Source organism: Tachypleus tridentatus, chromosome 9, assembly GCF_004210375.1.
Source record: "Tachypleus tridentatus isolate NWPU-2018 chromosome 9, ASM421037v1, whole genome shotgun sequence".
In the NCBI taxonomy this organism is placed as follows: domain Eukaryota; kingdom Metazoa; phylum Arthropoda; class Merostomata; order Xiphosura; family Limulidae; genus Tachypleus; species Tachypleus tridentatus.
In genome coordinates this window covers 128291875-128305187 of record NC_134833.1, presented here as the reverse complement: position 1 = coordinate 128305187, position 13313 = coordinate 128291875, and the positions used below count along the sequence as shown (strand labels likewise).

Genomic DNA, 13313 nt, shown 5'->3' with positions numbered 1-13313 from the left:
TTCATGTGCAGTCATCTCTTTCTTACCCTTAAAACCTATCTAGTGGACTTAATCATTTGATTTTCCTGTTGATTCAGACTTCTCAATAACATATTATTTGGATATTTTATCTTACTTGAAATTCCTAATTCTAATCTATCACTTGGAAGACTGTATAAAATACCTACTTCACTGTTTCCATCTATAAAATTTTGAAGTAATATTTCGGACTTTGTTGATAATACTTTTAATCTGCCCCTACTAACATCATCATTAGCTTTGAAATGTATTAGATCTTATTTAGTTCCTGTAAACAAGATACCTGTTTTCTCAACATCTTGAACTTTACCACATGCTGAGCAACGTGTAATACCTTCTCTTTTGTAAAGGAAATTAAGGTAGATCAGAAACAAATAGCTCATTTTATCAATTACAACTGGTCCTCAGAAGACAAACGTATTTATGAGTAATGTTACCATATGCAACTTTTAATCTCTCATTTACTTTTCTTTTTTCTTCTAAAAACAAGAATCAATTTTATGTATAAGGCTACCTTAGATACAGACATGTAAAGATTTTTATATGGGATTTAATGATTTTCAGAGATTTTTTATTTTAAGAAAAGCAACTTGTGGGGGAAAAAAGGTTTTCTGTGTGATTTTAAGTAAAAGTGTCTATCTGGGGATTTGTGTTGAAAAAAACATTTCTGGGTTTAGCATACAGGAATTACAAAATAAGTAAGAAAGTTTCTGTAATCTTGTTTTTAGACTGTTGAGATCTTGTTTGGAATACTGTGTGTAGATGTCTTGTAGATGAAGTGATGAGGATTCAATCATGTTCAGTAGATAAAGTGATAATCTATCATGTCTTATAGATTTAGAGGTGATAATTATGATTTTGTAATGACTTTTTAGATCGATTGATGATGATAGTATCAAGTCATGATAATTATGATTCTGTCATGTGTAGCAGATGAAATAAGGGCATCAGTGTAGTGTGGAAATGAATTTCTGTGTGTAATACAGAACATGATTTAAGAAGCTTGATATTTGATTTGTTTGCTGTTAAACATAGGCCAAGTAAAATGATACTTTATTCAAATGTTCTGAACTGTCATGAGTTTATTAGAGTGGAAGGATGAAAGAAGCAGGAAATACAAAACAAGATTATTAAAGATAATAAATTTATGTGTATGTTATAAAACTTTCTTGAGTACTTAATGCTGCAGGTTAATAAAAAGGTGACAAAACAGCACGTTGAGCACAGAATAGTTACCTGATAAAACCATAATTTAATTAAGTTGTTTAACTCAATACATTATTTACATTGCTGTAGGAAGCAATTTTTGTGTTTTCAGGCAACTTTCATTTCTATTTGTTGGGTCCGGGAGCATGCCCACCAGAATATTTAATGCGGCGAGGTTGAACTGTGAGTCACTTTAGCTAAATACTGCTCACACACAACATAATGTATGGAATTAAATGAAACAAGTTTGAATACATAAGTTGTAGTTAGACATGCTATGAAACAGTGGTCAGGTCCTGGTTTGACTGGCCTTACCATTTACGGCCATGATTTATAGAAAATTATTAACAAGTGTCGACATACCAAGTATGTAATTATCAAGGCAATACCAACTGATCTTCCTTTTTGATAAATATTTATTTTTTAATAGTCGTAAATATTGGATTTGTTTGCTTGATTGCGTACCCGATTTGTAAAATTATTTTTTTATTGTTGCATTAACAGAATTTCCGTTGTTTTGATGGTTTAACACGTATAAGATTGTTAGAAAATTTTGCATATTAACACAAATTGTTTGATAATAAAAATAAAACCGCAACTTGACAAAACAAGATGTTGCGTACCCTTGCACCGCCGCATTTTTTTTAATTTTTAATTTCTATGTAGCCTGAAATTCAGTCCTAATCCGATCTCTTTTTACGCAGCCATTGTCAAACTGAGAGAAATTGCCTTATACAGGGTTGCCCGTAAGCCCCTACCCATCCATGTATCTTATGTATCCAGTGTATCTGTGTGCTGTCACCAGTATCCTTGTGCTCATGTACCCTCGTACTTGTCACAATACGCTCTTCAAGTGTAAATGAGTTTACATCGGCCATATTTCTCTGAAAAAAAAGAAACAAATTTATAATACATGCGTAATTGAATATAACATAATAACATATGGATGGGTAGGGACTTAGGGCCACCCTGTATCTCTATTATTAAAATGTTTCAAAGTGATCCGGAACAGATGTGGGAGCGTTTTATGCGGACCACAAAACCAACTAAAACATAAATCGGTTTATTATTTTTCAAGATACACGTGCGGACGTACATATGGATAGAAATATCCTTGCCCCTTTTTCTTGAAGGCGAGGGCAACGATATATTCCATCGATGTTCTAGGGACTTGTACATTGATGGCTTTGTATATTAGTAATTTCGATTTGAGTTCACTCACTGATTATAAGTATTATTTTATTAATGTACTTGAGAGTGATCTTACCAGTGATCGAAACGTTGTACCTGTTCCAAAAAAAATTGTTTAAAACCTTGCCTTCTATTTGTTTAACGTGCGTGCTCATTAACATTCAGAATATAGTATGTCGCTACCTCGTTATCACAGCGTAAGATTTACCAGATATTGTAACTATAAATAGTTCGTAGCATAAATACTACGCATCCAGTAAAGACAAAATGTGAATGTTGTTTACCATAAATTCTTACTTTTATTTTATTTTTCTTGGTTTTTCTATTTTGAAACTGGCTAAACTTAATACGAACGGGATGGCAGGTTTAATTTGTTTGTTAGTTTTGTAAAGCGAGAATAATATTTATTTTGTTGTCAAAATCAACTTAACTAAAACTTACGAGAACAAATTTCAATTTGCAGTCTTGTTATAAATCAGTCTCCTAGTGGCACAACGTCAAGTTAGTGCTCAACAATGAGCAAACTAATCAAATCATGAAATGATTTTATCTGACCATGTTTTAAACTCGGTAATGATTTTGTACTATTAAAATTAAAACATTTTTTCCTTTAATATTGCTGTTCATCACTTTGGATGCCAGATTTATAGTACATAATTTGCATGGGTGGTGTTTAACAGCTGTTTATTTGTACCATATTAATGCAATACTATAAACTAACTTTTGATTTAATATTTATATTTAAAAACGGCAGTTACTTATTGAGCATGCGTATTGTTAATATGTTTTATTTACTTCCCTGCGTAACCAAGCAGTTCAAAGGATCAATATACGGAATGGTGTGTTGTAGACAACTATCTTCATTTAATTGTAAGAACTTACAAGGGAAAGTAAAAAATGATGTAATAATATATTATAAAGGATAAATGTTGTAGTTGTAGCATGACTAATAAAGAATCGTGTTTTAGAAGCAAAATGCGGTGGTAATGAATTTCGTGATTTCTTTCTGAGTGTTCTAAGACTATCATTTTTAAAATGGGACAGTAAATGTTATAAAGATATGTAAAGGACAACGGAATTTACTTTCAAATCCAAATATTTCGTGGGAATAACGTGATTATTAAGTCATTCTGTGAAAACCCAAGCCCAGAACATTATACAGTATTTCATAAAGGTTTTGCTTTTCTGCGTAGTTTGTGCCGTGACGTAGGTCATTTACTTATGATTTCAGATTTTCATTATCGCATTTAAAAACTACATTATTTTATTAACAAATAAAAACATTTTAATCCTTATTAGTATACAGTCATCTCGGCGCCCCTCAATCTATCCAATAGGACTGGCCTAAATGTGTATTGATTAGTTGAGGTTTCACATCGGTGGATCGATATGCATTGCCTCGAGGTGCTGTTGGTTATGGTTTCATATGGTCTTTCCCTGGGCGTTTTAGAATCTGCCGTGTTTCATATTCCGATTTATAATGTGATATATACTTTCATGGCAAGGTTTATTTCGAAAACAAAATAACTTTTTTCATAACAGCAAGTTATATACGTAGCTCTTAACGGTATGTTTCCGTGTGAAGAAACTGAATTACTTTTGTTTCAACTTATTGTTGTGTAACGTAGCAACTACGACTGTTTTAAATTGAACTTTCGAACAGTAACAGTCTAAGTTGTAGGTAAGTTTTTCGTTTTAATGACGTTATTTTTTATACATTTCGCCATTTAAAAGGTGACACAAATTAAATACACAAGCATGTACTTGTGTAGTATTTAATCTGTAACAATTTCTGACTACAAAAATTTCGTAGTAGGTGTAGCCTCGCTTAATTAGAGTGAACTTAGTTGTACTATTTGTAAAGTTAATTGCGGTCCCCAGTAGCAGAGCGGTTTGTCTGTAGACTTTCAGAGTTAGAATCCGGGTTTCGATACCCATGGTGGGCAACACACATATAGTTCATGTGCAGCTTCTTGCTTAGTTACAAACAGTTTATCGTGTAATTACGTGATACATAGACATTGCCCTTAGTTACAAACAGTTTATCGTGTAATTACGTGGTACATAGACATTGTCCTTAGTTTTTAGTTGCTTTTAATTTTTTTGCTATCTTATAAAAAACTTGTTCATTTTATTTTTCTGTTTTCAGTACAGTCATCACTTGCACTGAGCATTAATTAATATTTTTTTATTGAATACTTTAAAATAGTTATAAAGTCTAACATGTTAAGCTTATAATAAATATACTGTTTTGCATCAGATAAATATTTGCCTCCATGTTAAATATTTTTTCTCTTACTACTTTTTTAAAGATTAATATAAGCAGTTGGTGTTATGCATCGATCTATGATATTATCATGGAAATTCATCAAGCCTGAATGTGGATGACTGTGATCACACAATTCAGTAGTGATAAAAGTATATGTCTGTGTTAGGTATAGAAATGTGTTTTTGTTGATGTACTATACATGACCAGCACACTTAATGTATAACAGTTCAATATAATCATCGGCTAGGGATTCACAATAAATAATTGTAGTCGATGAATAGTAAATAAAAGGCTATTCAGCATACGTTTAACAATTTACTTAAATATTTATTTCAAATACTTTATAAGACTTCAGTAAGTGTTTGTTTACAAAAGAAAATATTTTATAAGTTTACATAAAAAAGTATTTTATTTTTGCCATAATTTTTATAGAAGAAACACCAAAAGCATGACTTTCTGTTAATGTGTCTTACATTCCTCTGTTGTAGTTTTTATAAATTAATTTCACTAAAAGGTATAGTTATTAAAAAATCTATTGCCATTTGCCTATAGTGGTATGTAAAGTGATTTATAGAAAGTTAATATTTTAGTGTTAACACTCTTTATAAGCACATTTCTCAGTTAATTTATATAGTAATTGTTCTGTGCTTACGTTATAACAAATGTTTTTTTGTATGCTAATACTACGTACCTCTTATTTACCCTTCAAATTCATTGGTTTTGTTCTACTATTAATTAGTATTTGTAAACTACTGTTAATTATATCAGTAAATAAGATGTGAATGTTAAACTTTATAACTTAAAGAGATTCTGGTGGTATTATTGTGGTCTATTTTAATCTTATTTAAATAAGGGTTAAAAAATACTAAAATTGATATGTCATCTCTTTACCTAGATGTGTAACTTGGGTGAATATGACAGCAAAATATTACAGTAATAACAGTGGTTGCTATGCAACCATTACACACCACTGTATTCTCATGCCAGAAATTCAGAGGTCATGAAGTTTAGTGTCAAATACTTTTAGGAACTGGAAATAATATCATCAAGTACATATTCATATGAATTAACTATTTGTATTAAGTAAAATAACATGGTGGTAAATTTTATAGGTTTTTTGTTTTGTCAAAATTTATTTTTCTTACATTTTTGTATAATTGAATTACTGTAATGCTGTGCAAGCTGTCACAATGTGTGTGTGTTTTGTACTTGATAATGTAGTGCAAAGCATTTGTGGCTCATCTGTATAAATGCTTCTTTTCCATGTATTTGTTATACTTGTATATGAAGTGTATCAGAACATTTGGTATGGGTATTAACACTTTTATTGATAAGGAGAGAACAACATTTCAACTTCCTCGCTTATTTCAAGTGGGTTTCTCGTCATCAAGACTTGTAAATGAAGCAATATTTTTAATTTTTGAAACCTGAATGGAAATTTTTTTGAAATGATCAAATTTAATTTAATGTCACTACTATCCATAACTGAAAACATATTAGAAACATTGTTTTGAGTATTTACACAAATGATTTTTATTCTAAACAGTTTTGTCACCACAGTCTTAACAGAACAACAGTCAAACATTAAGTACAAGTCTGTGTACTTATAATGATATAACATCTCAGAACTTTCTAGGTAATAAGACACTATTTATCTCTTGGTACTTTCTTAAGTGAAATAAACAAATTTCTACAATTTTTCATCCATACCAAATGAAAAAGAAATACCTATGTAACATTATTTAATAAAGTATTGTTGAATGATTTGTATAACTTAAGTTTCAACTGTCCATCACAATGGAGATGTAAAGCACATCAAATACTTAAAATATAAAAAAAAGATTACTAATTGTTTTAACATGTTTTCAGGATGAAATATACAACATAAAATTAATGCTGCATTAACCATCATAATTTTAAAAACATTTTTTCTTCTTTCAAGATTCTTGTGTAGCTTTGAATGACTGCAAAAGCATAATGCCCAAAAGGGAGTTTGGAGAAGTTTCTCAAAATGGAGAGCTTAGGGGGGAAGCATCTCAGGTTACCTCCTCAAATGTCTGTCCTGATAGTACTGAGTTGGAAAAAGAAGACAGTAATAGCAATAGTAGTTTGCAGACCTTTAATAGCGATGAGGCTCCAACAGTTTCGAGCAGCATGACAAGCACTGAAAACTCTGACTGTGATGAACCTCCGCGGAAGAAGAAGAAAAGTGTCTGTTTTAACTCTGTCACTGTTTACTATTTTCCTAGAACACAGGGTTTTACTTGTGTTCCTAGTCAAGGAGGTTCAACTCTAGGTTTGTTTTCTTTTGGTAGTTGTATAAAACACAACACGTGAAAATCTTGTACCTGTTATTTTGGCTTGTATATAGTATGTTTTAATGCTGTGCTGATCCTTCATAATGCTGTGCTCAGTTCCTGCTATCCTGTTTGTTCAACCCAGTCTTAAGAAGATTTTTGATTACAATAACATTGTTTAGAAAAATACTGCCCCAATTGCATATAATTTTTTCAAGTACAAAATATTTTTTTTCCTGATACTTGAAATATGAATACAATTAGTGGATGGTATTTACAGATCCTAAAATCTTGATATCTTTTGCTATTTCATAAGTTTTCATGTTCTGGTAAGTTGTTTTATGTTATAAAATGTAATTTAATGTTTTAACTACTAATTCTCAAACTGCATATTTCTTTTCTACTTTTCCAATGGTGTTATCACATTGTCAGCCTGAGTAATTGGCCTGTTTATTCATTTTTTGTTTGGCTCAAACTAAGCTATAAAGGAAGAGAGATTTGTTGCCTTGTGAGATCCTTTCAAGTAATGTATATAAGCATGTTAAATATGTATCTGTTGCTATCAGTTCTACAATGCTAAAACTGTAATACTTAAAATAGTCAATGAATTGCCAAATGTTTAGTGCTCTTTCTTTGATCTATTTACTTGTAATGTTGAAGCTTTTTACACACATGTAAAATTGTAAGTAGCACAAGGACTGGAATTAAAGAGTGCTTGTTTGACATTAATTACGAGAACATCAAATCTTGTGAGTATTCATTTTAACAGCCATTTTCTTTTTTTGTTGAAATTAAAAATATGTGAACACAGTCTAACATAGCTCTGCGTACCACATTGGCCCGATTGTTGGCTGATTTCAAATATAAGGCAACTCCCATTTTCAGAAATCATGGGAAAGGAAAAAAAAAGTGAATGCCATAGTGACCATTTTTAGGTCTGCAAAATTAATACTGTAACTGAAAAGCCTTGTGGTAGATTAGTTGAAAAAATTAGTAATTATCTTAAGCAAACATCTGGTGCACATGCATGCACAAATGTTACCTGGACATCCAGAAATGCAACAGGCTATAGTAGAAATAAGAGGCATGTGGCGAACCTCAATTATAAGATAGCAATGAATCCTGATTATTGATAAAAAAATATCACCTTATAATTGAGCCAACATGGTTTATTAATTTACTTGCTGGGCATGATTTGCTTTTATGTACTATCTTAATAGACATATGTTCTAGTGCTTTGTAGTTTTGCTCTTTAAAAACATATTTCTCCAATTTGCTTCATATTCCCTGATGAAGACTGAAATTCCTGGTGTTTTTTCTTCAATTTTATTTTTCTGTTGTTGTATTTTGGCTTTACTGTTTATTCACATTTTTGAACTCTACAAACTATTTAGTACTATATTATTTTTTTTTATCACAGTCATTTTCAATTGAACTTTATAGAAGTTATGTGAAGATAATTGTAAGTTTTCTTTACTTTTTTGTGTATTTTTGAGACCAGATTTCAGAGTTTTTCATTCAGTTTGGTAAACACTATAAGTGTAGATCTTTTGTTATGAATTGGTGCTGTTTTTATCACAACGTAGAATGTGTAAATTAATTATTTTGCTTTTTCTAACCTCTAAAAGATCATTTCTGATTTTCAGGACATTGATATAAGTTTGGTGCATTCAGTCACTAACATAATTTGTAAATTTGTTTTTAACTTTTTCATTTTTATAAAAGCTAAAAAGAAAAAGTTGAAGGAGTTACAGTAAAAAAACGAGTTAGGTTGATAAATGTGAACTATATTTTTGTTATTATTTATATGCTTTCTTTTATTAGGTGTTTTTGGCACTTCACTTTAACAAGAGTTTTTGTGTTGTGTTTTGTCCTCATAAAACATTTTAATATTGATTGGCTAAGAGGTGTTTTTGAAACAGTACTTGAACAATCGTTTTGATTCTTTAAAGTCAATAGAGATTTTACTTTGTTGCAGAAAAAAACAACAACAAAACATTTGTTTAAATTAATAATTTTAATATTTTCAGAAGTGTTTATAAAATTCCATGTTTAGCATAATTTTGGTAATTTATTTAATTAATTATTTATGTGACATTCTGGTGGCATATTATTTATTAAGATTGGTACAACATCTGTCATTTGCTTAGATAAAGGGCATAGTTGTTATATTATGTTTGACATATTACATTCTAACTGCCACAGCTCAAGAGTCTGTCATATTACATTTGTAGTAATCTTTAGAAGTGAGAACTCACATGTCTGAGATATACTGCGTTTAACTTAGTTGATTAAGGCATCTTTTTGGTCAGCAGAATTAGTAGTTAAAAACCTACTCACTTCATTTTTGTTTTAAGTATTGTAATTTCATTGGATGGTATATTAATTTCAAAATTTCTAAATTATCACACAGTTGAATAGACTTTTTAAAAATACATTTACTCATTATTATAATGAGACACCATTAGCAGTTTTAATAAGATTATTACAGTGTGAAGGTTAAAAATGCCACTTATGTTTTATGCAGGGTGTTCAGAAAGTCACTGTGCACTTATATATTTATTAACAGACAAAACTGCACAGTGACTTTCTGAACACCCTGTATGTATATATAAAGGGTATGTTCTATTTATTTCAGTAATGTGTCTGAATTAATATCTTACCAAGCAGCATCTTTTAATTCTTCCCAGAAAAACAAGCTTATGCTTGTGTTGCTACCTGCTATATTTTTCATGTTAAAACTAACATTTATATGCTGTTAACTGTTTCATTTATTTGGTATTTCTAAATAGCTAACTCTATGTAAAAAGTTGTGCCTAATGATTTATTAAAATGTGTGTTAAAAGGTTGCTAATTATTTTATACACAGTTATAAAACAACATAGACTTATTTTAGATATGGAAAGAAATACCTTCACTACCATTAAGATTTCTTAATTAATTTTTGTTTGTAGGAATGGATCAGAAACATTTTCACAAGCAAGAGTTTACCCTGCAAGAACATGCCGATGAACGGAAGAAAGCTCATCGTGAGATGATTATTAATCAGAGAAACTTGGACCACCGATCATTCTCTGGAGGTTCCGATTCAGAAGACAGTCAGGATGCAAGTGACATTTCTGACTCTGAATTAGAGGGTGACAGCTGTTATTTTCTACAACCAGTTCCAACTAGGCAGCGTCGAGAACTGTTGCGAGCTTCAGGAGTGAGGAAAATTGAATCTGTAGAGAAAGAAGAGTGTCGTGGAATTAGAGCATCAAGAGAATTTTGTGGATGTGATTGCCGACTATTTTGTGAACCAGAAATATGTGCCTGTAGTCAGGCCGGGATTAAGTGTCAGGTTGACCGGTTTGCATTCCCTTGTGGTTGCACACAGGATGGTTGTGGTAATGTTGCAGGGAGGATTGAATTTAATCCAATTAGGGTTAGGTCTCACTTGCTTCACACTTTAATGCGACTTGAGTTAGAGAAAGGTCAGTGCCATAATGGAGTCCCAATTCTTCCTCTTTCCACTTCAAACAGTTTAGGTGATGAAAGTCAGAGTTCTGGAGATTCTCCTGGTGTATCTCCTACAAATAACTCACTATACTTGCCATCATACTTACCATCTGCTGTGGGAAATTTACAAGGTGATTATTACTCTAATTTCTTGTCCTCTGAACCTGTAAATGTATTAACAGAAGAGCCAGAAGAACTGTATAGCTCTATGTCTCCACCAAGTCCAGATGGCAGCTCATATTCTGAAAACTCTGATTATTCTAGCGATGAAGTAGAAGAAAAACCAAACACTAAAATTACAAATAATGCCTGCAGCATATCAATGCAAGAATTGCCATCTGAACCAAAATATGAACAGTTTCAAGAAAAACATATGGAACCAATAGCTGCTGACCACTCATCTGTTTATATGGAAAGTGAAAACAAATATTTTGGTGAGCCAAGTTCAGGCCAGTGTGAATACAGTCAAAAAATAACCACAAAATCTTGCTTTCAAGATCCAGCCTCTTCATCTGAATTTAAAAGCTGCCTGTTACTACAAAACCAGTTTGAAGGAGAATATTCTGAAGGCTCCTACTTCCCACCAATTCCAAAAGCACTACCTAGTGCATTTGGTGATGAACAGAGGTCCAAACTTACCATGGTAGAGGAATCAAATACTGTTGAGACTACACACTGCTATACTGACTTGAGCTCTTCAACACCAGTTTGTATCACTGAGTATGAGGATTGTGGGGAGCCACCAATGTGTAAAGAAAGTAAAGAGTTCCAGAAAGGAAATTTCAAGCCATCAGAAGACACTCGATTATCCATCCAAGAGGAAGAAACAGAGGGAAAAAACTTGGCAGAAATAATTAAACAGACTATGGAAGATGCAGCCTCTTCATAAAAAAAAACAAAAGAAATTTATGATACTAATAAGAGAAGTAGTAAGAAGGAGTATTTAACTAAGCCATCAAAATAGTATATTTCACTGGATTGTTTTGTAATAACAGGAATAGGTATATTTAAACTCAGTTTTTTGTAAAGGGCAGACAGTTACAGGTAATTTTCCTCTGGGTTTTGTAGTAGCTTATTGGTGGAAACTGGGTATTTTAGTCTGTAGAACTCTGACATTTTGTATGGCATGTCACTGTAAAAAGTATGTTTGACACTTTTACTAGAAATTCTGACAGATTATGTGTTCTTTTACTGAACAAAGGTTTTTTATATGTGATTAACTTATTTTGGTCATGTTTAGGAAGCAAGATGCACACTTATGTATGGTTATCTTGTTTTAAATTAACTTGTACTGAAATACACTTGTTTCCTTATGTTATTGTACATATGTGGCTGTTATTTCAGTACAGTTTTACATTCTTTTAATAAAAGAACTATGTAACAGTGTTTAAACTAAAGACCAGAAGTGTTTGCAGTATTCTCATGACAGTGCTCTATTTGAATGTATGTGTAGATGCACAACACACACACACACACACACATTCATTTGTTTTTATTTAAAGGATTTATGAAGTATAGGCTAATAAGTTGATCAAACTTGGAAAGTTGGAAGAGTATCATGAGAATTTTATGAATGTGATTACTGACTAATAACATACTTATAGTTAAGCTGATAATGTTACAAATTGACTTCTTTGCATTACTTTGTTGAATATATTGCAAACGTTTTGACAAAGATCTGAGAGGCAGCAAACTTCCATGGAGGACTGAAACAAAAAATATGTTATAATTGGAAAGTAAAGTTATCTTGAATTAAGTTATTTTATAACAATTAACGGTATAGTAAGTGTGAACCACTGTAGATCTAATTTATCAAAAAAAGGTAACTTTCAGTCTCATTAGTTTAACATTGGTCTACGTATCATGAAAGCAAGACATATTTGATCCCCTGCAAGTCTTGTTTACAGATTATACATTCCTTGAATGAGCTCTGTGTGGGTGCCAATATATTAAATGCTTAGACACACACACTGTTGAAAGCTTTAATACACTAGTTTCAATGTAGTGTAAACGTTTTGCAAAGGTCCTAGGCTACAAGTTTGCATGAGAGAAAAAATATTTAATTTAATATGGTAAGTTAAGAAGATAGGTTAAATCAAGCCCTAAACAAGTTTTTTTTTTTTTTCAATTTTTGTTCTTCAGAAAGCATTGTGTACATGTTCAACTGTTAACTGGCACAGGGTCTATTTGTATAAAAAAAAATTATGCCATTAAATTTTTAAACCTTATACAATATACTTTTTCATGTATGTGGAAAATTTTTGTTTATTGTGTCATAAAATTAAAAAAAAAACTTTTATATACATGTATATCCATACAAGGGTGTATAACTGTTTTTAAGTATACTTTTATCAACAAATTAAACACTGAGACTTATTTTACAGAAAGTAAGACTTGAGTATCACATTAAACTGTTTATTTGGGTCTAAATTGTATTATTACTTAACATTTTTAATAATAAATCGAAATTGATAATGTTTCTGAAGTATATTAATCTTTCATTTGTATGGTTAAACTGACATTATGTTTATATTTTGGTTTCTTAGACTGGAGAAAATAACAGTAATTGAAACTTCACATTACAAGTTGTTTTTTTTTCTGATATGACTTATTTATATGGCAGCAGAGAGTTTAGGGTACACAAAAGAAATACATATAGGTAAAAATTTATTTTAATGGTTACGTAGTGAAATTGTGGGCAAAAAATACAAAGGTTTTACAAAACCTGTAAGGTAATTAAAGTTATATTCAATGATAAATTGGTTTAATTAATGCAACTGATAACAGTAAAATGAAGCTACATGTGCAAAACAAAAAAAAAAAAAAAATCAAAA

General features: G+C 31.1%; 1 protein-coding gene across 4 annotated transcripts in view; it reads left to right on the top strand.

Annotated features, from left to right (window-relative positions):
* Positions 1–12960, top strand: part of Axud1 (AXIN1 up-regulated 1) — a 34353-nt gene extending 21393 nt beyond the window's left edge. For 3 of the 4 annotated variants that reach the window (XM_076457175.1, XM_076457176.1, XM_076457178.1), the window contains 2 exons: positions 6627–6980; positions 9936–12960. In XM_076457175.1, coding sequence (XP_076313290.1) covers positions 6662–6980; positions 9936–11368 — 1752 coding nt within the window. In that variant the 5' untranslated portion in view covers positions 6627–6661 and the 3' untranslated portion in view covers positions 11369–12960. Of the gene's footprint in view, positions 1–3958; positions 4097–6626; positions 6981–9935 lie in introns of those variants that run through there. The other variant, XM_076457179.1, reaches the window with a different exon arrangement.
* The last annotated feature ends 353 nt before the right edge of the window (positions 12961–13313 follow it).